This window comes from Pipistrellus hanaki (genome assembly GCF_964339955.1).
Source record: "Pipistrellus hanaki genome assembly, chromosome: 15".
In the NCBI taxonomy this organism is placed as follows: domain Eukaryota; kingdom Metazoa; phylum Chordata; class Mammalia; order Chiroptera; family Vespertilionidae; genus Pipistrellus; species Pipistrellus hanaki.
The window spans coordinates 36,786,740-36,814,046 of NC_140517.1; the positions used below are offsets into that span (position 1 = coordinate 36,786,740).

General features: G+C 45.0%; 1 protein-coding gene across 6 annotated transcripts in view; it reads left to right on the forward strand.

Moving 5' to 3' along the window:
• RYR1 (ryanodine receptor 1) overlaps window positions 1–27,307 on the forward strand; it is a 125,227-nt gene that overhangs the window by 84,808 nt on the left and 13,112 nt on the right. For 4 of the 6 annotated variants that reach the window (XR_014796923.1, XM_084905623.1, XM_084905625.1 and 1 more), the window contains 9 exons: window positions 95–112; window positions 1,183–1,263; window positions 5,563–5,651; window positions 5,728–5,856; window positions 5,928–6,032; window positions 8,207–8,288; window positions 10,513–10,700; window positions 23,815–24,156; window positions 26,512–27,306. Coding sequence is in view for 5 of the 6 variants with exons in the window: in XM_084905623.1 (XP_084761749.1) it covers window positions 95–112; window positions 1,183–1,263; window positions 5,563–5,651; window positions 5,728–5,856; window positions 5,928–6,032; window positions 8,207–8,288; window positions 10,513–10,700; window positions 23,815–24,156; window positions 26,512–27,306 (1,829 nt within the window). In the remaining variant the exon portion in view is untranslated. The remainder of the gene's footprint in view (window positions 1–94; window positions 113–1,182; window positions 1,264–5,562; window positions 5,652–5,727; window positions 5,857–5,927; window positions 6,033–8,206; window positions 8,289–10,512; window positions 10,701–23,814; window positions 24,157–26,511; window position 27,307) is intronic. The other 2 variants (XM_084905624.1, XM_084905626.1) reach the window with 2 other exon arrangements.

Consider the following 27,307-nt stretch of genomic DNA (forward strand, 5'->3'; position numbering starts at 1 on the left):
GTGTCACTGTGTGTTTTTCTGTCTCTATCTCCTTCTGTCTCTTTCCCCCCCTCTTTTTTCCTGCTTCCTCCTCCCATCCTGTTGGCTGCCCCAGTCATCAACCGCCAGAACGGTAATTTCCCCAGCCCATTCCCCTTGCTGTGCTACTCTGCCACTCGTCCCTTCTTACCCCCATCACCCCCTTCACCTGGGGGCTGAGGATCTGGGACATCCAGGGAGGAAGAAATACCTGGAGAAAGTCTTGAGAACAGGGTCCAGAGACCAAGATTCGAGTCTCAGATTAGCTACTCACTTACTTTCCATTGGCTTCAGTTTCCCTATCTGTAAAGTAGAAGCTAGAGAAGATGGCAAATGTCCCTTTCCAGATGGATGTTCTCGGACTTCCTGACCCAGATTCACAGCCCCAGGGTGGGGTGATCCCCATTCCCCCCACCCACTCCCCCACTCCCCCACCCCTGCTCTCTGTGTCATGACCCCACCCCACATTGGTGGGGTCTGCAGTTCCCATCCACCAACCGGCTTGGTTGCTCCTAGCTTCCACTCTGATTGGTGTGTGTGCAACCTCTGTGCCTGCTCTGATTGGCCCCAGCCTCCCCTCTTTTTCCTCCCCTACAGCCCTTCTTGATGAGTTTATTTCAGATGCCTATTCTGATTGGCCCATGTTCACACACACACACACACACACACACACACACACACACACACTGCTTCTCCTGGATTGGCTGCTTTCAAGGCACCTGAGCCTATTTCAGTCCTATCCCTTTCTGCTCGGAGCCTTTGTGTGAAAGTGATCCCAATCCCCATAATCCATTAACCCTTTGGTCCTGGAGGAGTGCTGAGGGAGGTGTCAGCTGCTTGAATCTTTGCTGGATCAGGCAGACACTCCCAGATGTCACATAATGATGACATCAGAGAGACACTGATGTTGTAGAAAGACACCCAAGGCCCCAGCTTCATAACTCAGGGCCCATCAGGTCTACATCAGCTGTCACAGATTCTGAAATCAGGACTCCTGGTGTCATGGATGTCCATGGCCCTCATAGTGTCTTTGAAGTGATGGCTGCTACCCCTCCTCCTCCCTATGCTTTGCGCATGTGTGTGCAGTGTGCATGGGCCATGTGTGCATGTGCCGTGTTCTGGCACACCTCACCTGTTCTGGGCCCTACCCCTTTCTCCAATCAGGGGAGAAGGTCATGGCAGATGATGAATTCACCCAAGATCTATTCCGATTCCTGCAATTGCTCTGCGAGGGGCATAATAATGGTGAGAAGGAGGGGTGGGTGGAGGTGAGGTTTGGGGGCAGTCTGGAAGAGTTGTCTGAGTTAATCTCCAGTTCCCTCCTCCCTTATCAGTGATGACCTCATTACCTATCTGTATCCCTTTGTCCATCATTTACTTTCAGCCAGAGTCAAACTCAATCCACCCACCTTCCTAAATCTCCCTTGAATTTCTGGAATCTAGCCAGAAATTCACTTCCTGGCCAGTCCAAAAGCAATCTATCAGAAACCAATATGGCCAAAAATCAATTTGTCAAAATGAGTAGCTACTTGCCATTTTCCCAAGTTATTTCAAAGTTGAGTAAATGTTATGGATTTCCATACTTTGGTTCTGTACGGGGGGTGGGGGGGGTGTCACATGGCATTTTTCAATTAATCTATTACAACTAGAAGCCCAGTGCATGAATTTGTGCACAGGTGGGGTCCCTTGGCCTGGCCAGTGATTGGGGCTGATGGGGCCAGCCAGCCAGGGGGAGAGACCACGGGAGGTTGCTGGCTGCGGGAGGTTGATTGTGGGAGTGCACTGACCACCAGGGGAAGCTCCTGCATTAAGTGTCTGTCCCTGGTGGTCAGTGCCTTGTCATAGCCACCAGTTGACCCGTTAATTGGTCAACAGGTTATAACAGTCACTGAGGCTTTTATATATACGGATAATTGAACAGACAATACAGGACAAAAGTCACACACACAAAATAACACTTAGTAAAAGCAGATAACTCAGGGTTGTTCTACCGTTTGCTCTTTGTGTTCCAATCCTTTGCCTAAATTCTTGTTTATTAGCCTTTTATTATATAGCATTGCTTATTAATTTTGCTTATAAAAATGCTTTGCCAGAAGGAATAACTACAGATTTTTTCTAACTTTAGCAAGAGGTTTTTGTTTGTTTGTTTGTTTGTTTGTTTAATATATTTTATTGATTTTTTACAGAGAGAAAGAGAGAGGAATAGAGAGTTAGAAACATCAATGAGAGAGAATCATTGATCAGCTGCCTCTTGCACACACCCCGCTGGGGATGTGCCCGCAACCAAGGTACATGCCCTTGACCAGAATTGAACCTGGGACCTTTCAGTCCCCAGGCCAATGCTCTATCCACTGAGCCAAACCGGTTTCGGCTAGCAAGAGTTTTTACATTTGTTCTGGTTCAAGGGTGACCAGCAAGTTAAACACATAGTCAGGGAGAAAATATAACATTAAAGGGACAGCCAAACTCTGTCCAACAAACATTCTACCCAAAACCATTTTAGTCCCAAGGGTGTGGGTTGTAATGCTTAGCAGGTGATTGTGAAACCAATGATTAGCCTTCATGACAAGAATAGGAGTAATTATAAATCAAACTTCCATAGAACCTGCACCCTATTTAGCTAGTGCTCACTAAGGTAACTGATTTGTAAATATCTCTAATCTTCACTCTTTTCAACAAAGGATAAAGCATGATCTATTGCTTTACATTCTCAAAAGCTCTTAGGGCCACAATTATTCTTCAATGTTTATTAAATACTCTTTTGCCACATAACTAGGATTTCCTTTCTTTAAATTCAACTAGAGTGGAATCAGTCTTCGGTGTTAAAAATGAATTTTATTCCCTGGATCTATCACTTTTTGGAAATGAAAACATTCTTATGGGTGGGATTTCTTTCTCCCAGTAAATTTTTGATCCAGTCTTCTGCCTAAATTCGTAAACCAGCCCAATCAAATAAGTATTTGAAATATCAGGTGCCTGGCATGTCTTGAGTATTCAGTACAATTCAATGAAGGTAAAGGGTTTGTCTCTTACTTGCTCATGTCTGTGACAGCATTCTCAGTTGACAGAGTTCTTTACAAGAGTGGAGTGCTGTATATTTAACAACTTGTGCATATAGTCTGAGGTAAATGAACACAAAGGAGTTAGCAAACAGGGTTGATGAGAAAACCTGCTTATAAAATCTTGAATATTTTAGTATACTTTATCTATAATGTGAACAAGGCAAAATGGACATTTCGCCTGATACAGTGATTATGATGTGATTATAGGAAAGTCAAGGGGGGAGTAAGGCTTTGGAGGGGAAATTCCTCTCAAGGGCTGTTAAAGCCATCCTGTGCAACATGACATTGCTATCAACATTGAAAGGACTTCACTGAACCCCGTTTGGTCATTTGGCAAATAGGTGGTTCTCAAACTTAAGCATGCCTGAGAATCAGCTGGAAGCCTTGTTACAATACAGGTTTCTGGGCCTCACCCCAGGATTTCTGATTCAGTAGTTCTGTTTGGAGCCCAGGAATGTAAATATCTAACAGGGTCCCAGGAGGTGCTGATGCTACTGGTCTGTGGTCACTTTGAGAATCACCACTCCAAAGGGCAGCTCTTAACCTCAGCACTTTCTTTAAGGCCCTTTAAGGTCAGCTTAACGTTCACTGAGCACGTATGTACCAGTGCTATCCTAACTCCTTTATGTACGCTAAAGTATTATATATACTTTAGCTCTAAGGAGTCTAATAAATGTGATCGCCATGTAACCAATGGGAAATGGGCAAGTCTGTACCACACAGAAAGGTTTAATAACTTGCCTGAGATCACACAGCTCGAGGTCACAGTCAACTCCTACTTATCTTAAGGTCTCAGCTCAGAGGTCCCCTCCTCCAGTCTTCCTTGATTACCCAGGCTGGGCCAGGATCTCCTCTGGCTCCTATTGTCCCTCTGGGTTTCCCCATCACAACCAAGATCATTCTGCTCAGTATTCCCCACCACCACTCCTGCCACCAATGAACAGTGTATTATTGTTGTTGTTGTTGTTGTCATTATTATTATTATTATTATTATTATTACCACACACTGAAGTAGAGAATGGTCTAGTAAACCCCCAAGTACCCATCACTCAGCTTTAATAGTTACAAACGTTCTGCCATAGAACAATGTTTTTTAAATAGTGGGAACTAACTCACCAGAGGACCTGAACCAGTTTATCATAGAGGTTCTCATCCTAATTGCACACCTGTATGCCTTGGGAGCCTTAAAAAATACTAAAGCCCAGGTTTCACCACCACCACCCCTCACGTTCTAAGTTAATTGGTCTAGGTTGGGGCCTGAGCATTTGGATTTTTAAAAATGCCTTCGGGTGATTCTAATGTGCAGCCAAGATTGAGAGGTTGAAAACTACAGATTTAGTGGTTGAGATCAGAATTCCTTATAGTTAATGAGACAGAAAATATCTGAATGCACGGCACATAGTAAGAGTATGTGAAACTTGTTTCAGGTATATGTGGATATAATTTGTTTAAACACATGTTCTGGGTCTCAATGGAAAATGAATTTCCATTTTCCTACCATAGATTGCTGTTAGAAAATACTGAAAATTACTACATGAGAATCTAAACTTTACAAGAGCAGGGCCTTTTTCTTTTACTGCTATATCCCTAGGGCCTAGAACAGTGCCTGGCACATAGTAAATGCCCAGTAAATTTGTACTACCAAAGAATAAGTGGTCAATCTTCATCTCCCACTAGCATATTGTATATTAGTGGCCTGGTGCACAGATGTGTGCACATTGAAAGGAAGTTAATTAGAAGAAATATGTTAATATTGTTATTCGCCCATTCTCTATAATAGAAGTGTCAACCAAATTCATAATCGACAATGACCAGTTGAAACACACACATGTGATTGGCACCACTGAGAGCTTTATATGTATTGTGCATGTCCGAGTCAATATTTATTTTTAAATTGCCAGTGCACATCCTATGTACTGACCAGCCAGTCGGTCAGACATATGTACGTAGAGTTGGTCACTTAGCCTTTTATATATATATATAGATGCTCAGTAAGTATATATTGAATTAGTGAACAAAGAAATTACAGATGCTATTTCCTCAATTTTGGTAGGTGCTCAATAAATATTTGTTGGATAAATAAATACATAATAACTAACCTTCCATCTCCCCCAGCACATGGTAGACATTCAAAGCCATTTTGCAAACAAATGGAGGATTAAATCTCCATGTACCCTGCTACACTGTAGGTGCTCCAGAACCATATTTTGGAAAGTAATCAATGAATAAATGACCAGCTACCACATCTTGCATATTGTAGGCCCTCAAGAAATATTTATTACGTAAGTGAATAGATTATCCTCCATCTTCCTCTGCCACACAGTAGATACTTGATAGTTACTAAATTAATGATTATATGCCTCAACATACAATAGGCACCCTATTTGAATTTATGCATTAATTAATTAATTAATGACTCACTGTCCACTTCCCTGAGCACATCGTAGATTCTCAATGAATGAATAACTTTTAATCTTTTTAGATTTCCAAAACTACCTACGGACACAGACAGGGAACACGACCACTATCAACATCATCATCTGCACGGTGGACTACCTCCTGCGGCTGCAGGTAAGGGTGTGACCTGGGTCGGGGACTGGGGGCCATCGTTGGCCCTGCATCCCCTCACCCTCTGTCGGCCCCCCAGGAGTCCATCAGTGATTTCTACTGGTACTACTCTGGCAAGGATGTCATTGAGGAGCAGGGCAAGAGGAACTTTTCCAAGGCCATGTCGGTGGCTAAACAAGTGTTCAACAGCCTCACTGAGTACATCCAGGTAGGGCCGCCGGCTGGGGAGGGGCGGGGAAGTCGCCCTGCGCCTCGCCCTCACGCAGCCTCTGCCTGCAGGGCCCCTGCACCGGGAACCAGCAGAGCCTGGCGCACAGCCGCCTCTGGGACGCCGTGGTGGGGTTCCTGCACGTGTTTGCCCACATGATGATGAAGCTAGCTCAGGTTCGAGCCCCTCAGCTTTTCCTCTAACTGCTTCAGGGCACTCCAACTGGCGCGTTTCCAAGCCCGCCCCACCGCTCACTTTCTCACCCAAGTGCTCCCGGCATGTTCCAGACGGTTCCCCCGCCCAGAGGCTAAATCCATCTTCCTTCTGGATTAGCTCTCGGCCTGACCCCGCCTCTTTCTTTGCCACCAATCGGTTGGTTTTCTAGCCATACTTCCATTGGTCTGCCGGAGCTCCTCTATGATTGGTTGGTGTTCTTTTCTCTCTGATGGGATTATCCATTCAAACAGCCCCAGGAATAGGGTACCCACACGCAGGCTTCTAGGTGAGGGCCTGTGGCTGGAGGAGTGTTCTGCTTCTTTATTCTGCTGCGGCATGTGACGTCCATCGTGGGCTCCTGGATGTAATGTCCATCTCCCATCTCCGAATCTTCGTGCTCCCCTTTCCCACCACTCCCTCCCCTTTGCGGCCTTGCCAGTGTCTCCCGAACACCACATGCATTTGCTCTGCTTCTATCTGGTAAACAGATCCAAGGCAGCGATAGGTAAACACTACGCCAGAGCTCAGCTTCTGAGGGGGCCAGCCACATCCTAGACATCAGACATACATGGGTGTGTTTGTTAAAATGGGTTTCCAGCAGATGGCAGTAAAGTGTCCTGTATATTATAATTTCCCAGGAACAGTCTTGAGGAAGGAAGGCCTTTTTCTAATTTACTCCAAGGTGCCACAGGCATAAACCTTGTCTGGTGTCATTCGACTTTTGGAAAGGAGTTAAATGTTGAAATGCAACTGCTCAGTGTCAGTGCAGTTGTAATCTTAAAATTCTAGAGACTGTTGGTATCATAGTGTAGAGTTTTAGACCCTGCAGAATTAATTCATAGGGTCAGGTTGCAAAGGCCAGACACCCAATGCAAAGTACTGGCTTACAAGGGAAAAATAATTTATCTGTTCCCATCACAGTTCCAAGGCCCAAGGTGATGTCAGTAGAAATGTCTCTCTTGTCTGGCTTCATTCTCAAGCAGGCTCTCCCCAGGGGTTGGGAAATGGCGCCCTAGGCTCCTGAGCATCCCGTTAACAGCTCCAGAGGGAAAAGAGACCCTTTTTCACAGAGCCCTGGAAAAGACCTACAATTCCCTCTGATTGGGTTATTGGGTCACATGCCCATCCTGAACCAATCACCAGGGTCAAGAGAAAGAAGGCTTTGATTGGCCAGATCTGGTCATATACTCAATCCTGGAACCAGAAGATGAAGCTAGCCTCACATGCTCTGAGCGTGGGATTAAGAGAAACAAGCGCTGGGTTCTGGGCAGGCACACACCCATCTCAGGATCTCGAGATCCTGGGATTGTTAGAATCCTAGACTCAGAATACAGAGCTTTGGAACTGTGGAAATGTGTTAGGGTTAGAATAAGCAACTTTAGAACTAATATTGGGGTAGAAGGAGCCTTGTGTCCCATTTCTCTGCTATCCCCCCCCCCTCCACCATTTTATTTGGTAAAGCCATATGAAATTACCACTTTGTGGATCAAAATGGTAAAATATTGGCAATTTTATGTAGCTCAACCTATACAGATATGGACATGAGGCAGAACTTTGACCATGTTGGAAGCTTTTCTGGGCTTTGCATTCGGCACTGTAACAGGAGAGGCAGCACGTCCTACATTGTTCCCAGATAGCTTGCCAGAAAACACATGGCTGTATCTTCCAGCCTTCTTCCTGAACCCAGAGTCCCACCTTTCCCATCACACATTCATTCACTAACCATGCACCTAGCCAGACGCGGTGATGAGCTCCCATCCCTTCAGATACTTCATTCCCTTATTTGTGTCTCTGACCCAGTACTTTCCTCTGCCTGTCTCTGTCTGAGCCCCAAAAGTCTGCTCTCCAAGCCCCATACTCCTCCCAGTCCTTGTCTGCCAGCCCTTGCCCCTACATATCACCTGTTGGGCCTGCTTCTCCCCAAATGTCAACCCCATCCCCACACTTTTGTCTCTCTACCCTTCCCCCTGCTTCCGAGGAACATGTCTGGACTCGGGTCCCCTCGGAGGTAAGAGGGGAGGAAAAAAGATGTCTTAGGCCCTGCTGGGTGGTGAGGAGGAACAGAAGCAGCTGGAGATGGGGGAGGTGTCTCTGCAGAAACCAGTCCTCATATGGCTGTGGTGTGGGTCTCTAGGATTCAAGCCAAATCGAGCTGCTGAAGGAGCTGCTGGACCTGCAGAAGGACATGGTGGTGATGCTGCTGTCACTGCTGGAAGGTACACATTGGGGGCAGGGGAAGGCGGCTACAAAGCTGCAGACCCTAACCTTCAACTCTATCTGATACCATGTCGATATCAATGGGTTGGTTAAGAAGTCACATTAACAAGGGCAAGCAGACGTTTATTGAGAACTTATCATGTGCCAGGTCCTAGCTGTATATACATCAGATTATTGAATCCCCAGAAAAATATTTTTTAAAAACAATATTATTTTATTGATTTCAGAGAGGAAGGAAGAGGGAGAGAAAGATAGAAACATCAATGATGAGAGAGAATCATTGATCGGCTGCCTCCTGGGTGTCCTCTACTGGGGATCAAGCCCACAACCTGGGCATGTACCTTGAGCAGAATAGAACCTGGGACCTTTCAGTTTGCAGGCCAACGCTCTATCCATTGAGCCAAACTGGCCAGGGCCCCTAGAAAAATCTTAATAAGGTAGATGGGCTGGACACTTTAAATAGCCTAATAGTTATTTTGTTTCTAAACATATCAGCTATGTTTTGCAGCCTAACAAACTTAGCAGACTTAAAAACAACCACAATTTCCCAACCAGAGGGACACCGTTGTTTATCATCCTGTGCACAGTTCTCAGTCAGAACACAAATCGGGGTTGCAGGGTTGGTCCCCATTTGGGCACGTACAGAAGGCAACCAATGGATATTTCCATATACATCAATGTTTCTCTCTCTCTCTCTCTCTCTCTCTCTCTCTCTCTCTCTCTCTCTCTCTCTAAGCATATCCTCCAGTGAGGATTAAAAAAATAATAATAAAATAAAAATAGAACACCTATAATTTATTATTGATTAATGAAACAATTTAACTAGTAGACAGACTGTTCTCTATAGAGGTCATAAAGCCTGTCCTCATTCATTTATATGGCTGCATAGTGCTGCATTGTATGGGTTACAGTGATTCATTTAACCATATTCCCATTGATAGATATTCAAGTTTTTAAAAATATTTCACTACAATGTTGTAATGATTACTCCTCTTAGAGTTTCAGGTTCTTTGGTAACTAAGCATTAACTTTAAAAATCAGAAGGTTTTGCCGAAATTGGTTTGGCTCAGTGGATAGAGTGTCGGCCTGTGGACTGAAAGGTCCCGGGTTTGATTCCCATCAAGGGCATGTACCTTGGTTGCGGGCACATCCCCAGTGCGGGGTGTGCAGGAGGCAGCTGATCGATATTTCTAACTCTCTATCTCTCTCTCTTCCTCTTTATTAAAAAAAAAATCAATAAAATATATTTTTTTTAAATCAGAAGGTTTTCTTTAAACATCAGATTTCCAGCTTTTCTTGAAAAAATGAAAGATTTGGTAACCCTGGGTTCAGTCTCACATGGCAAAAATTAGCTGGACTGAATTAAATAGCTGAATTATATCAGTTAAATCTTCCGATTTTGGTTACTATGCTATGATTATATTTGTCTTTTAGGACATATCCAATGGAACGCGTAGGGGGAAGGTCTTGGGCCTGCAGCTAACACTCAAATGATTCAGGGCGAAAAGAAAGTGGGAAGAGTATAAAGCAAAAAAGCAAATGTGGCAAAATGTCAACAATGGTTGAATCCAGATTTCCCTTGCACTACTGCACCTTTTATGTAAATGTTAAAATTGAAAGTTACACAAAGAAGCTGGAGCCAGTTTGCTTCAGAAGGCAGTATGAGATCCCAGTTTACCACAGTCTCCACCTCTCCCTGCTATTTCCCTGTGCCTGCCTCACTCATCTGTGGACCTACTTGGCCTCTGTAGGCTAGTGGAAGGCTTCAGTGTGTGAACTCTGAAATTATGTATTTCTGGGTTCAAACTCTCCTCACCCCTTTACTGACTGTGTAGTCCTGAGTGTTTGACTTTTTCCCTGAGTCTCAGTCTCCTCACCTGTAAAAACGGATAGTAGCATACCTCCCTTACAAGGGTGAGATCTCGCCAGCACAGCATCTGTCACCTGCATTAGCTTTTGCTGTCGTTACTTTATTGATGGCTCCTTCAGCTCTCCGGGAGGTGGACAAAGACAGGATCAGCTAGGTTGGCACGTGATGGTGATTGAGATCAGAAAGTGACCCACGCCCTTGAAGGGGAGGCTTGTGTGCTGGCCGGGGAAGCTTCCACCAGCACAGTGGGTCCTGGTGAGCCGTGGGAAGCTCTTGAGCTGAAGAGGGAAGCAAGCCATGGGTCTCCAGAAAGGAGGCTCTGCTGGATCACACTGACCTGGGGCTGTCCACAGGGAACGTGGTGAATGGCATGATTGCCCGGCAGATGGTGGACATGCTGGTGGAATCCTCATCCAACGTGGAGATGATCCTCAAGTTCTTTGACATGTTCCTGAAACTCAAGGACATCGTGGGCTCAGAGGCCTTCCAGGACTATGTCACGGACCCCCGTGGCCTCATTTCCAAGAAGGACTTCCAGAAGGTGAGTGCTGGAAAGTAGCTGGGTGAGGGTGCCAAGTCCCAGTCATATCCTTCCTGACTACCTGCCTTGGGCAAGAGAATTCTCTGCAAGCCTCAGTTTCCTTATTTGTAAAATGAGATACAACAGCCCTTGGAACTGTTTTTAATGTGAAATATAATAACACAAATGAAAGCCATCATTTTATTGTCATTATAAATAGTTATAATACTACTAGAGGACTGGTGCACAAAATTCGTGCACAGGTAGGGTATCTAGTGGCTGTGGCTGCTGGCCATGGCCTCCCTTCCCACGTTGGCTGGCCAAGACCTGCCCTCTGGTCAAAATCCTGGTTGAACTCCTGGTGGAGGGGACAATTTGCATATTAAGCTTTCATTATATAGGGTTATTATAATAGATAGAGATCAGCTATTCAGCTGATAAACATCTACTGAGTTTCCCTCTGTACCATAGACACAGCATAATGGAGACAGACACAATCCTGCCTTCATGAAGCTTATAATCTTATGACACCAGTGACCATGGAAGTCTGAATAGTGAGGCTGTTAGGAGGGAAATACCAAAATCAGCTTCATCCAGGAGCCCACTCATTTCCCTCAGTCCACTCCATCACAGCTGTATTCTCTCTCCCTATGTAAACCCAGCTAAGTCACTTGTCTGCTCTGAGCCTCAGTTTCTTCCTCTGTGAAATGGGGCTGAGATAGTAACATTAACTATCTGACAGGACTGCTGGGAGAATGGACAGTGCCTGGAACACAGCAGCAATCAAAAGGTGTTAGCTACTATTTTTATGGGCATATCTTGGAGATATTGCCGGTTTGGTTATAGACCACAGCAATAAATTTAATATCACAATAAAGCAAATCACAACTTTTTTTAGATTGCCAGTGTGTATAAAAGTTATGTTTACACTGTACTGTAGTTGGTCAAGTGTACAATAGCATTATGTCTAAAAAACAATGTACCTACCTTCTTTTAAAAATACTTTGTTGCTAAAACATTGCTAACTATCATCTGAGCCTTCAGCAAGTCATAATCTCTTTTTAAATTTATTTTAGAGCTGAAACCAGTTTGGCTCGTGGACTGAAAGGTCCCAGGTTTGATTCCGGTCAAGGGCATGTATCTTGGTTGCGGGCACATCCCCAGTAGGGAGGGAGTGTGCAGGAGGCAGCTGATTGATGTTTCTGTCTCATAGATGTTTCTAACTCTCTATTCCTCTCCCTTCCTCTCTGTAAAAAATCAATAAAATATATTTTTAAAAAATAATAAAATAAATTGATTTTAGAGAAAGTAAGGGAGAGGAAGAGAAAGATAGAAACATCAATGATGAGAGAATCAGCTGCCTCCTGCATGCCCCCCACGGGGGGTGGAGGGAATTGAGTCTGACTGGGAATTGAACTGTGACCTGGTTCATGGGTCGAAGCTCAACCCCTGAGCCACACTGGCTGGGCACAAGTCATAATCTTTTGCTGGTAGAAGGTCTTACCTTCAATTTATTTAAAAAATTTTTAAAAGTATCTGCAAAGTGCAATAAAGTTAGGTACACCTGTACTATTATTACTGCCATATCATTTCCATCAACATTTCATTAACTTTTTCTTTTGAAATGGTTTCAAGTTTATAGAGAAGTTGCAAAAACAGTACATTGAATTCCTGAATACAATTCCCCAAGGTTGCCCAAATGTTAACATATATATATATATATATATATATATATATATATATGGAAAATACAGTATTCACACACACACACACACACACACACACACACACACACACATATATACACACACACACACACACACACACACACACTGTATTTTTACAGTTAAAACATAGGTTTAGGCCTATATTCGCTGTATAAGACTACCCCCCACTTCAAAGAAAAGACTTACTTTGCCGTCAAGATCTGCAGGTAATTTTTGTGCAATTTTGGTCTTTTGCCCCCGATTTTCGGTTGACTTTTTTTCGTTTCAAAGGTCGTCTTATACGCCGAAAAATACGGTATGCCATTTTTATTGACAAATTTATACAATGGGCAATGCATATTCTACCTTTTTGTTCGCTGAATTCAAAATATAATTTAACCTTTTTTCCTGATGACTCAGTTTCACTGTAATGAACAGCAGTGGTGGCCTCACAGACCTGAGGTGCCTAAGCCTATTTGCTCCCCGGCTCTAGTTTAGAATATTGTGTCTTTTATTTTGATGTATGTTTAAAAGTTCTCACTTCTGCATTCAAAGCAGTTGTCAGGTTTATTTTTTGTTATTGCCAATGTGCCTGCTTCTACCAGCCTTCTTTATTCCCTCTGTATATTTGTTGTATCTCTTCTGATATTGAAGGGGAAAAAAGTTAGTTGATTAGGATGTAATAACTGCATGAAAAAATATAAGTAAAGAAGCCTCGAGTGATGGATAGAGATTCTCCTATGAGTAAAATGCACAAGATTTTGAGCACGTATTCTTCTGTAAGAATCCTTCTGTAGCTCAGGTGACTTTTTTTTCTTTTTTCTTTTTTTATTTTTTATTTAATAAATCTTTATTGTTCAGATTATTACAATTGTTCCTCTTTATTCCCCCATAGCTCCCCTTCACCAGGTTCCTACCCCACCTCTTCCCTTACCCCCTCCTCCATTGTCTTTCTCTATAGGTATACCCTTTTTGTTAAGTATCTTCCCTCACTCCCCACTTCCATTTTCCCCTGAGAATTATAAGTCCACTCCCTTTCTATGCCCCTGATTCTATTATATTCACCAGTTAATACTGTATATTTTTTTAAATATATATTTTATTGATTTTTTACAGAGAGGAAGAGAGAGGGATAGAGAGTTAGAAACATCGATGAGAGAGAATCATCGATCAGCTGCCTCTTGCACACCCTCCACTGGGGATGTGCCCCCAACCAAGGTATGTGCCCTTGCCCGGAATAGAACCAGGGCCTTTCAGTCTGCAGGCCGATGCTCTAACCACTGAGCCAAACCAGTTTCTGCTGTTCATCAGATTTTTTTATTCCCTTGGTTTCTATTGTTTTTATTTTTTTTATTTTTTTAAATTATATTTTATTGATTTTTTACAGAGAGGAAGAGAGAGAGATAGAGAGTTAGAAACATCGATGAGAGAGAGACATCGATCAGCTGCCTCTTGCACATCTCCTACTGGGGATGTGCCTGCAACCAACGTACATGCCCTTGACCAGAATCGAACCCGGGACCTTTCAGTCTGCAAGCCAACACTCTATCCACTGAGCCAAACCGGTTTCGGCTATTCCCTTGGTTTTTAGATTCACTTGTTGATAGATATGTATTTGTTGTTCATAATTTTTATCTTTATCTTTTTCTTCTTCCTCCTCTTCTTAAAGAATAACTTTCAGCATTTCATATAATTCTGGTTTGGTGGTGATGAACTCCTTTAGCTTTTTCTTATCTGTGAAGCTCTTTATCTGACCTTCAATTCTGAATGATAGCTTTGCTGGGTAGAGTAATCTTGGTTGTAGGTTCTTGCTATTCATCATTTTGAATATTTCTTGCCACTCCCATCTGGCCTGCATTGTTTCTGTTGAGAAATCAGCTGACAGTCCTATGGGTACTCCCTTGTAGGTGACTAACTGTTTTTCTCTTGCTGCTTTCAAGATTCTCTCTTTGTCTTTTGCCCTTGGCATTTTTTTTTTTTTAATATATTTTATTGATTTTGTACAGAGAGGAAGGGAGAGAGATAGAGAGTTAGAAACATCGATGAGAAAGAGTCATCGATCAGCTGCCTCTTGCATACACCCCTACTGGGGATATGCCCGCAACCAAGGTACATGCCCTTGACCGGAATCGAACCCGGGACCCCTCAGTCCCCAAGCCGACGCTCTATCCATTGAGCCAAACCGGTCTCTGCTGCCCTTGGCATTTTAATTATGATGTGTCTTGGTGTGGTCCTCTTTGGATTTCTCTTGTTTGGCGTTCTGTGCGCTTCCTGAACTTGTAAGTCTATTTCTTTCACCAGGTGGGAAAAGTTTTCTGTCATTATTTCTTTCAATAGGCCTTCAATATCCTGATCTCTCTCTCTTCTTCTGGCACCGCAAAAATCTGGATGTTGGTACGCTTAAAGCCATCCTAGAGGCTCCTTACACTATCCTCACACTTTTGGATTCTTCTTTCTTTCTTTCTGCCTCTCTGGTTGGGTGTTTTTTGTTTCCTCATATTCCAGATCTTTGGTTTGACTCTTGGGATACGTTGATCTATAGTTGAGTTTCTGTATAGTCTTTATTTCAGACAGTGTATGCTTAATTTCTAACTGGTCCTTTTCCATTTTTTTGGTATTCTCATTAAGGTCCTTGAAGGTCTCTTCAAGTTTCTCAGTGGTTTTTACAAGATTCTTGAGTAACCTTATAAATGTGATTCTGAACTCTGTGTCATCCAGTAGTTTACTTTCCTCCATTTCTCCCATTTATGACATACTTCTGTGTCTCCACATTTTGGTTGCCTCTCTGTGTTGATGGAGTGGTTTTGTGTGGTCGGTGACCTATAGGGGCCAGTAGCTCAGCTTCCCCAATCACCTGAGGTGGTTGCTCTTGGTACACCCCTTTGTGGGTTGAGTCTTGGTTTAGTTAAGCCTTGATTGCTGTTGGTACACTGGGAGGAATTGACCTCCAGGCCAATTGGCTGTTAAGTCCCTCTGTATCTATAATGGAAGAACTGCTGCGCTGGAGACACAATTCTGGTGCAGGCCTTGTATCAGTGGGGCTTTGGTGCTCAGAGTCCACCTCCCGAATGTGTCACTTATGGATGTGAGGAGTTGAAGTCTGGTGTCTCACACTGACCATTAGATACAATGGCTTCTGGATCTCCAATGGGGTGCAGTTCAGCTACTGTCTGAGGCCACCCTGCAGGAGCTACAGCGAGAACCACAGTCCTCTCCTCCCTGCTTACAGTATGGAGGCTTTGGAGCTGTCTGCATCAGGTTGCAAGTTTGCTAGGTTATATTGCACTAGAGAAGGCCATTCATATGCAAAGCCGCTGCTTGGAGCTTGGGTGTGTTTGTAGATTGTGTGAGGCAGAGTCTAAGGGCGGAGTCTCAGGGCGTCACTAGGCTGGGGCGTGGCCTACAGCAATGGCTGCCTGTCAGCCGTATCTGCCTCTCTGACCGCATCCCCTTGTCTCACACCCCAGCACAGCAAGCAATTATTCTTGCACGCAGCTCTGCAAACAAGCCACCCTCATTTTCTGACCTGATGACAGACAGTCTAGCTTCTCCCCAGAAACTGGATTTCAGAGACATCGGGAGCTTGTCTCTCTTTGGGTTGAAGAAAGCAACGCCCTCTGCCAGCTGGGATCTGTTGCCAGCCCGTATTGCGCGCGCGTGCCCCAGTACCTCAGTTTTTCAGCTCTTGTGCCTTGAATGCTCCTTTCTCTTTCAGTCTAGTTCTAGAGCGTCCTTTCAGCCAGCTTTCCCATGGTTCTGGGTGATAGACGTTTTGTGTTTTGTTTTTTTGTTGTAGTTTTGAAATTGTTGTGCACGGCAGCAGTTTAGGTGTGTTTACCTAAGCTGCCATCTTGGATCCCCTCATTCTCACCTCTTTGTCAACCTGCCCTTCCCCAACTCCCATTGCTAAAAGTAGCATTAATTTCTTTTGTATCCTTCCATCATTTTTCCAGATATTATTTCCCTCCTTTTTTTATAATAGGTAATGAACTACATACATTAGTGTATATCACTTAATATATTCTGGAGGTACAGGGAGTTCCCTCATTATTTTTTTACAGGTGCCCAGTATTCCACTTTGTGTATATATTATGTTTTATTTGGTTATTCCTTGCTGATGGACATTTGCTTTGTTCCCAGTCTTTTGATATTACAACACATTCTGTAGTAGTTGTGTGCACTTTACAAAGGTGCAGTTTATAGCACAGATATTGTAGATTTCTAGGAGATAGAAGTAAATGTGTTGAGGAAGGCCCCCTATGGTCCATTTGCAATGCTGGCTACAACCATACCCTTGTACACACATCATTCTATATGTGCAGTTACATCTAATCGAAAGCAGGATTGCTTGGTTAAAGGGTAAATGCATTTGTCATTGGACAGATTTTGTCATCTTCCCTCTCATTAACATCATGTGAGAGTGCCTGTTTCCCCACAGCCTCACCACCAGACCGCATTGTCAAATATTTGGATTTTTGCCAATCAGATAAGTAAAAAATGGTAGTGCATTGCAGTTTTAATTCACATTTCTCTTGTTAGAGGAGCAGTTAATAATCTTTTCATGTTATTTCTTTCATGTTAATTGTTCAGTGAAATAACAATGTCCTTGGCTTATTTTTCTCTTGGGATGTTGGTACTTTTATTCTTGATTTCTAGGAGCTCTTTATATATTAACTTATTATAACTTGGCTAGTAATAGGAGTTGCACCTATTTTTTAAGTTCATCATTTTGTCTTTTGACTTTGCTGTTGTTGTTTTTGGGGGAGGGGGGTCATGCAGAATACTTAATTTTTATGTAGAAAATAATTTAAAATACTTGACTCATTTTTAATGAAATAGATAATACAGAAATACACTCTTCCTGTAAAGAAACTCAGAACTTACAGCTATGACTGAGGTCACCTTTGGCCCCAATTCTGTTCTCATTCCACTTCTCCAAGGACTGCCACTATTATCCACTCTCCAGTTTTTTATTTCTGCATCTCCATTCATATATAAATCTGCATTAAAACTATATAGCATTGTTTTATGGTTTCCCAAGTTCTTCATGGTTGACAGAGTTCTTGACAGTTTGCAAGACACATCTCCATTAATAAGTACTTTGCAGGTTCCAAACTTTTGCATTAGTTTGGAAAGCCCTTTTTGGTAGTTGAAAACACATTAAAAGCTACAAATTTATTCTTGGTCAGTACTGTTTTGGGGTTTTCTTTATTTTTGATCTGCAAATATTTTTAACGTATCTCTAAATTTAAATTTTCTTTTTAAAAATATCTTTGTAGGGAAATAATTTACACACCATAAAATTCACCCATTTAAAATGTACAATTCAGTGACTTTTTTTTTTTTTTTTTAGTATATTTACAGGATTGTGCAAGCATCCTTACAATCTAATTTTAGAACATTTTAATCACATCCAAAAAGGAACTCCATACCTTTTCGCTGTCACTTTCCATTTCCCAACCCAGGCACCACTAATCTACTTTCTATCTTTATAGATTTGCCTATTCTGGACACTTCATATAAATGAAATTGTAGGCTTTTTTTTAAATTTAACAAGTCATAATGTCATTATCACCCCCAACCAAAACCAAAAAACGTATTCACAATTCTTTAAATAATCAAATATCTAGTAACTAGATTCTAGTTGGTGTTCAAATATCCAAATATCATAAATATCACATAATTTTTTGTAACTTCTTTGAACCAGGATCCAAACAAGGCCCGCCTATTGCAATTGACTGATATTTCTTCTTCTTCTTCTTCTTCTCCTTTTTTTTTTTTTTTTTTTTGTAAGTATATTTTTATTGATTTCAGAGAGGAAGGGAGGAGAGAGATAGAAACAATGGTGAAAATCATTGATCTGGCTGCCTCCCACACGCCTCACACTGGAAATCAAGCCTACAACCCAGGCATGTGCCCTGATGGAGAATCGACCTCCTGGTGCATAGGTCAAAGCTCAGCTACTGAGTCATGCTGGCTGGGCTGGTTTACATTTCTTTAAATCTACTGCTTCCCTCCATCACGTTTACTTTTTCTGGCGCTTTATCTGCTGGAGACCCAGGTGACTGGTCCTGTAGAAGTCTGGCAGAAGTACAATGTGAGCAATATGTATAATTTACAACTTTCTAGTACCTATGCTTTAGAAAAAGGAAAAAGAAACATGTGAAATTATTATTATTATTTTAATATTCACCCAAGAATATTTTTCCATTGATTTTTAGAGAGTGGAAGGGAGAGAGAGAGAGAGAGAGAGAGAGAGAGAGAGAGAGAGAGAGAGAGATGAGACTGGGACCAGAGATTGAACCTGCAACTTAGGTATGTGCCGTTGACTGGAATCGAACTCATAACTTTTCAGTGGGTGAGCTGACACTCAACTAATGCTCAACACTGGCCCGGACACATGAAATTATTTTTTTAGTAGGTTTCATTGATTTTTAGAGAGAAAGGAAAAGACAAGGATAGAATTCATGAGTAACTTGAATTGACTGCCCCACTCACGCCCCCTACTGAGGATGCAACCCACAACCTGGACATGTGCCCTGATTGGTAATTGACTGGTGCTGACCTCTTGGTTCCTGGGTCTACATTCAAAGACTAAGCCACACTGGCCAGGCTAATATATATATATATATATATATATATATATATATATATATATATATATATATATATATATATATATATAAAATTGATTTTTTACAGAGAGGAAGAGAGAGGGATAGAGTTGGAAACATCGATGAGAATCATTGATTGGCTGCCTCTTGCACGCCCCCTACTGGGGATGTGCCCGCAACCAAGGTACATGCCCTTGACCGGAATCGAACCAGGGACCTTTCAGTCCGCAGACCGATGCTCTACCACTGAGCCAAACCGGTTTCGGCTGGCCAGGCTATTTTTAACAATATGTATCCAAATAAGTTTTTTAACTTAATGTATCCAAAACATTACTTCAATCTATATTCAATTTGAAAATTATTAAATATTTTACATTCTTTTTTTCATAATAAGTCTTCAAGATCCAGTATGTGTTTTTTATACTTTGAGTATGTCTCAGTTTGCTCCAGGCACGATTCAAATGCTCAGTAGCTACATGTGGCTCGTGGCTATTATTCAACAGTGCTGTGCTTGAGTTTCCCACAGTTTGGATCTGGCTGATGCAACTTTGTCGTGGTACTTACTGTGTTCTTCTGTCCCCTATGTTTCCTGTAAACTTGGACATAGGTCAAGAAGCTCAATCAGACTTTCAGGTGTGGAATTTTTAATATATATATATATATATATATATATATATATATTAAAATTATATAAATATATATAATTTTATTTCTTTTTTACAGAGAGAAAGGGAGAGGGATAGAGAGTTAGAAACATCAATGAGAGAGAAACATCAATCGGCTGCCTCCTGCACACCTCCTCCTGGGGATGTGCCTGCAACTAAGGTACATGCCCTTGACCGAAATCGAACCTGGACCTTTCAGTCCGCAGGCTGATGCTCTATCCACTGAGCCAAACCAGTTAGGGCATGGAATTTTTATTTCTGTTTGCTTTTGTTTGTTTGTTTTTGATGGTGCTGCATCTGCCTATCTGGAGGCACATCCTGTCCGGGCCTCCTCTTTTGTGATGTCAGCAGCCCTTGTGTCAATGCTCAGATACATGAGTTCATTAGAGATTAAGAATGGTGAAGTTCTCGTTTCTAAATGTTTGACCATTTACCAAGCTTTATGTAGTTTTCTGAACTCTTCACAAATCTTTGTATTTTTACAATGTGCTTTTCAGTTTATTTTTAATATATTTTTTAATGATTTCAGAGAGAAAGGGAGAAGGAGAGATAGAAACATCTGTGATGAAAGAGAATCATTGATCTGCTACTTCCTGCATGCCCCACCCTAGGATGGAGCCCACAACCCGGACATGTGCCCTGACTGAAAATCAAACTGTTACCTCCTGGTTCATAGGTTCACACTCAACCACTGAGCCACACCATTCAGGCTTACATTTCTTTATGGTTTAAAAAACAAGTTCAGGATTTTTTAAAAGGGACTTTCAAATGTTAAAGAATTGTAATAGTTATGCCCGACCAACATGGCTCAGTGGTTGAGTGTCGACCTATGAACTAGGAAGTCATGATTCAATTCCCAGTCAGGGCACATATCCAGGTTGCAGGCTTGATCCTCAGTGTGGGGCATGCAGGAGATAGCCAATTATTCTCTCTTGTCATTGAAGTTTCTATCTCTCTTTCCTCATTTCCTCTCTGAAATCAATAAAAAATATTTTTAAAAATTGTAACAGTTATAAACTCTTTGCAGTTTTCAAGATGCTTAATTCATTTGGTGAATATGTGTGTAGCAGAGAGCAAAACATCCTCAGAGCTGATGGCCCAGTGTGGAGGGGCAGATGGAAAAAAGTAAATAAACGAAATAATTTCAGATTATAATCTGTGGTCTGAAGAAAATGAGCAGGGTATTGTATAAGAAAGTATGGTTTGAATAAATCCTGTAATCTGCATGGTCCAGGAAGGTCTTTCTAGAAGAGAATATTGAAGGAAAAGCTGAAAGGTACCATGTGAAGATGGGTGGAGGTGGGGTGGGAAAGTTGTAGCATCCCAGGCGAAGGAGACAAGCTGAAAGGTGGGAATAGAGGGATGCAAAGGAGGCCGTGTGGCTGGAGAGAGCTGTTGGTGGCAAGAGAGGAAGAAATAGAGTCTGAGAGGTGAAGGGGGCAGATAGGCAGAGCCTCTTTGACTTTTAAGTTGAGTAAGATGGAGCCGAGGAAGGATTCTCAGAGGAAAGGGGGCAAGGAGGGGAAATGTGACCTGACTCTGATGTTTCCAGGGTCCCTTCAGCTGATTTTGGGAACAGATGGGGAATAGGGAGACCAGGGAGGTGGTTGCTGTAATGGTCCAATGGGAGACAAAGGGGGAGGGAGAACCTGAATGAGGTCTACTAAAGGGGTAAAGTGTGTGAGACCTAGATCTGTCTAAAGCAGAGCTGACAGATTTGCTGGTGGGTTAGGTGTGGGTGGTGAGATAAAAGTGAGGAATCAAGGATGACTCCTGAGATGGGAAGAGTGTGAGAGGATAGGTTTTGAAATCAAAAGTTCAGTTTGGGCCATTTCCAATTTGGGGAACAGATCCACAAAGAGTTGTTAGGTAGGGTTTTAGCTGTGTTTGGATTCTGGAAAGCAGTCAGGGCTGGGATGCAGACTTGGCCATCATTGGTATGAGATGACATCCAGAGCCTTGGACCTCAATGATATCTCCATGGAGGGTGTATATTTAAAGAAAATGATGCAAATTCCAGGCCTGGATTCCCCCAACCTTTAGGGATCTGATGTCAGAGAAGAAGGCATTTCAAAAGAAGGGAGTGGGCAAACAGATGATGACAAAGAGAAAGCAGCAAATCACAAGAGCAGAGTCCAGGACTGAATGGAGGGGATGGAGTCCCAGGCCCCCAGTGGGCAGGGGGGCACTTTTAAGGGTTCAGTGTCACCCTGCATCATAAAAGGAGGAGATAGTTCTGTGGATGAGGGTAGAGGTGAGGAGTTCCTGTGTGATTATGTCTCCACATTCTGCGGTTTTTAGAGCCCTTCATGATTTGCAAAGCATGTTACTCATTTAGAAAGCATTTTGCAAAGTTCTTGACTACAAAGCACTTTTTAGAGACAGAAAATTTCACTTTTGTTCATACCCCAGAGCAGCATTTCTCAAACTGCATGTGGCAACCTACCTATGGATCATGAAATTAGTTTAGTTAAGTCATGACCTGCATCTTTAGAAATAAAATAGAACATTACAGAGGGAGTTGCACAATGAAAGTCAGAACTGTGTCATGAAACCTCTTTTTTATAAAAATGTATTCTTACTGTGGGTGCAGTCAAAACATTTGAAAAACTGCCTCTTGCATAGGAGATCAGCACCAAATATTCAATCTAAGTGTTGCCTGCAAAGTAAAACACTGGAAACAACCTCAGTGTCCGTCATCAGGAGAATAAAGAGTACTATTTTTCTAAAACAGGAATACTACCATGAAATGAATTCATTTGATCCAAATATCAACATGAATAGATCTAGAAAACATACAGTAGTTGGCTTAGCCAGTTTGGTTCAAGGGGTAGAGCATTGGCCTGCAGACCAAAGGGTCCTGGATTCGATTCTGGTCAAGGGCACGTATCTTGGTCACAGGCTTCTTCCCTGCCCAGGCCCTGGTCAGGGCTCATGCAGGAGGCAACCAACTGGTGTGTTCCTCTCACATTGATGTTTCTCTTTGTTTTCCAGTCTCTCTTCTACTTTCCCTAAAAATCAATGGAAAAACATCCTCAGGCCCTAACTGGTTTGGCTCAGTGGATGGAGCATCAGCCTGCGGACTGAAGGGTCCCGGGTTCGATTCCGGTGAAGGGCATGTGCCTTGGTTGCAGGCACATCCTCAGTAGGGAGTGTGCAGGAGGCAGCTGACCGATGTTTCTCTCTCATCGATGTTTCTAACTCTTCTATCCCTCTCCCTTCCTCTGTAAAATATCAATAAAGTATATTTTTTTTAAATATCCTCGGATGAGGACTAATAAAACAGAAAAAGAAAAGAAAACATGCAGTTGAGTGAAAAAAGACAAGTTTCAAATTACATGCTCCTTTAAATTTAAAAAATGCACAGGATACAGTATTTTTTTTATTTTTATTTTTTGGTGGAAAAATGTTGGGATATAGGTAGTAAAAGTATTGACACATGTTTAGGATAGTGGAGGCGGGGTGGAGCAAGAGAAGGATATCGGATAGGACTCCAATCATACCTGTAATGTTTTAATTCTACAATATGTTTTTTAAAATGTAGTATTTGAAAAATATCTTTTCGCAGCATTTGTTAACTCTGGGTGATGGGCACATGACTGTTACCAGGTGTGACTCAGAGGCTTCCATGCGTCAGGTGTCAATTTTTGGTTGCTGGAAATGTAGAGGGGGCACTTGGGAAAGGGTCAGAGGTTGAGGCAAGCATTGGTCAGGGGCTGGCCCGGAGGAAAGAGTAGTTACCTAACTTGGAGACAGAAGGTGCTGCGTGGACAGGGCTGTGGGACTCACCTTGGAACAAGGAGCACACCGGCACAGAGAGGAAGCAGGGCAAGAAATGCCTCAGCTCCATCTTCCACCCACAGTCAGAGGACCAAGAGCGCCTAAGGTGCAGGCCATGGCCCGCAGGCAGGGGAGGGGAAGGAGGCCGGGTGGGGAGTGGCCTGTCAGGCACACCGGGATAACGCACAGAGCGCGGGGACGAAGCTTAATATTTTAACATTTTAATGACTGGTACAGCCTCGCCAGTGCCAGCTGTTAATAAGATTTTGGACTTGTCTGTCTTCATGAAAAGTCTGTAGTTGTTTTAAGAAGAGCATTCAGGTTCCCCAGGTCACCCCTCTGACCTCTTCCCCACCCCTGCCGCACCCAGGCCATGGACAGCCAGAAGCAGTTCAGCAGCCCGGAAATCCAGTTCCTGCTGTCCTGCTCTGAAGCGGATGAAAACGAGATGATCAACTGCGAGGAGTTCGCCAACCGCTTCCAGGAGCCAGCCCGCGAAATCGGCTTCAACGTGGCAGTGCTGCTGATTGACCTGTCAGAGCACGTGCCACACGACCCGCGCCTGCGCAACTTCCTGGAGCTGGCCGACAGCATCCTGGAGTACTTCCGGCCCTACCTGGGCCGCATCGAGATCATGGGCGCCTCCCGCCGCATCGAGCGCATCTATTTCGAGATCTCAGAGACCAACCGCACCCAGTGGGAGATGCCCCAGGTCAGACGACCTCACTCACTGGCTTTCCCAGGTTTGGGGGCACGCTCCTCGCACCCTTGGACTCCATGCATGCTTTGTACATCTGGTCTGAAGACCCTGGTGGGCGTTTGCTCTGCTCCTACAAGCCTATGCCCACCCTTTCACACACATTTTACGGGTCCTGCAGCGCCCTTGTATACCCTCCGTTCCCCTTGTCTGCCTCTCTGCAGCCTTGGCGCACACATGGATGTACACACACCCCTTGTACGTGAAGCAGAGTCTGTGTGCCCTCACTGTGGTGCTAGCACACTATGTCCCCACCATTTGCACACTTATCCTGGAGCCTTTAGAGTCCTGATTCGACCAAGCCCACACCTTCATGTACTGGAACCCACCCCTAGCTCACCTTCCCAGCAGACACTAGTTTGCCCTCTTTTGGCCCTGGCCTACGCATGCCCACATTTTTGCCCACTCACTGTGGGGACCCTGGGGGCCATGGAATGCTAGCCCAGCCCTCACCAGCCACCATATGTGCCCACACAATGCCCATCCCACTTATTCTGGATGCAGCACTAGCATGCCATATAGTTGTCCATTCACCTCCCACATGCCCTCACTGTAGCCCCGCACACTTACCACCCAGGCACACTTGGACTACCCTTTCAAGTCCCATAAGAGCCCCCACATGTCCTTAGTGAGCAGGCCTACTTCTTGGCCCTGTCTCAGCCCCTCCTATGCCCAACCCAAAAGTGTTCATGTCTTTATACATTCACTTACCCCAAGAGTACATTCATGTGGCCCTAGATCATCTCCTGCCCACCTGACACACTCCTATCATTCAATCTCTCACACTCACACATGCCTCTCACACACGCTCAGTCCCCAGCCGTACCCCTGTGATCCCGGTGGCCCTCCGACTCACACACACATTGCACACCAGCCTGCGTACCTCTTGCATTCCCCTTAAACTCACGCTTCCGTTTTGTTCCTCAGGTGCCCCAAGACACCTGCATACTCCTCCACATGTTCTTGCACACCCTTTCCCACTTACAGCCCATGAAGCTTTTACTCCCACAACCTCCTCAACAGCTAGGCCCTTCATGTCTCCTCAGAGGACACCTGGCTCTTGCACAGCTGGCTCATGTCCCACACTGAGCCCTGTCTTCATGACCTTGGGCCTCCCTGATTCCTGGGGCCCGCTTGCACACTTATACCTGCTTCACATACACTGATCCTATGAACTGTAGGCCCCTCCACACCAGCACTCTCCCCACCCCTGCTTTGGCCTCAGGCCCTTGAATGCCTGCCCCATGTGCCCATCTCCACTTGTACAGTGAGCCCACATGGTCACATATTTCCCACCTTCCCATGCCACCATGCTCTCCTTACACCCATTCCTCCCTTAATCCCTGGTGCTCTCTCACAAGGCTCTTGCACATCAGCTCCTTCACATGGTCCACAGGAACCCTCAAAGTTTGTACACTGTGTCCTTGAGGCACCATTGCATACTCACCTCCCTCCCCCTATCCCCCCCCTCCCCCCATCTAGCCAAAAAGTGGGTGCACCATCCTTGCACCTGGATGTCTGCCACATCCCTGCCTCCACCGGAAGCCCTGGCCCTTCATATGCCTGTCCATGCCCTGGGAGCTCTGCCTTCCTTGCCTGTCTCATGCTCCCCACGTGACACTCATTCCCTTAATGTGTCCTCCAAACATGCACTTCCACCTGCTCACCCTTCCCATGCGCTTTCCGCTGCTGGTGTGGCCTGGCTCCTCAGCAGTGTAATAGCAAACACTGCGCAGCGTGGGTAAAGCGCAGGCTGCGGTTCTAACCCCTCAGCATCCTTTAACTCATCTAACCATCACACCAACCCTATAGGGTAAGTCCTACTATTGTCCCCATGTTGAGAGGGGGAAGCTGAGGCCCAGAGTTACATGGAAATCACCCAGCTACTCGGTGGCAGAATTGGGACTTGAACCCAGGCAGGCTGGCTGAGGAACCTTTGTGTCTCAAAGAGGCTGAAATCATATTCTGAAGCCAGCTTGTTGGGAATTCCAGTCCCACATCTGCCACCTCTCAGCAGCATCACCGCAGCACGTGGTGACCCTCTGGGCCTCCGATTCCCCGACTGTAAAATGGGGATAAGAGCAAGCCCTAGGGGTTGTTTGTGAGGATTAAGTAAGACAATATATGTAAGATGCTTGGAACAGGGCCTAGCTTTGTTGAAGAGAGTCTACAGCGAGCAGAATATGCACTTACTGTTATTAATTTTGCTTTAAATTATTAAAACATAGGTATAGAACACGAATGTCGCTATCAGGGGCCGCGTGGAGCGGAGCTGCCCGCTGACCCCCGTCCCCTGCCCCCCGCCCGCAGGTGAAGGAGTCCAAGCGCCAGTTCATCTTCGACGTGGTCAACGAGGGCGGCGAGTCGGAGAAGATGGAGCTCTTCGTCAGCTTCTGCGAGGACACCATCTTCGAGATGCAGATCGCCGCGCAGATCTCGGAGCCCGAGGGCGAGCCCGAGGAGTCGGACGAGGAGGGCGCGGAGGCGGCCGAGGGCGCCGAGGAGGGCGCGGCGGGGCCCGAGGGCGCGGCGGGGCCGGCGGGCGCAGCGGCGCGCGTGGCGGCGGCGCTGGCGCGGGCGCTGCGCGGCCTCAGCTACCGCGGCCTGCGGCGGCGCGCGCGGCGGCTGCGGCGGCTGACGGCGCGGGAGGCGGCGGCGGCGGCGGCCGCGCTGCTCTGGGCGGCCGTGACGCGCGCGGGCGCGGCGGGCGCGGGGCTGGCGGCGGGCGCGCTGGGCCTGCTCTGGGGCTCGCTCTTCGGCGGCGGGCTCGTGGAGGGCGCCAAGAAGGTGACGGTGACCGAGCTGCTGGCCGGCATGCCCGACCCCACGGGCGACGAGGTGCACGGCGAGCAGCCGCCCGGGGCCGGCGGCGAAGCGGACGGCGAGGGCGAGGGCGAGGGCGCCGGCGACGCCGCGGAGGGCGCCGGCGAGGAAGGGGCCGCCCGCGAGGCCGGCCCGGGAGGCGCCGACGGGGCCGCGGCCGCGGCGGAACGGGGCCCCTTCCGGCTCGAAGGGGCCCCGGGAGGCCTCGGGGACATGGGCGACACGACGCCGGTGGAGCCGCCCACGCCAGAGGGCTCCCCCATCATCAAGAGGAAGCTGGGGG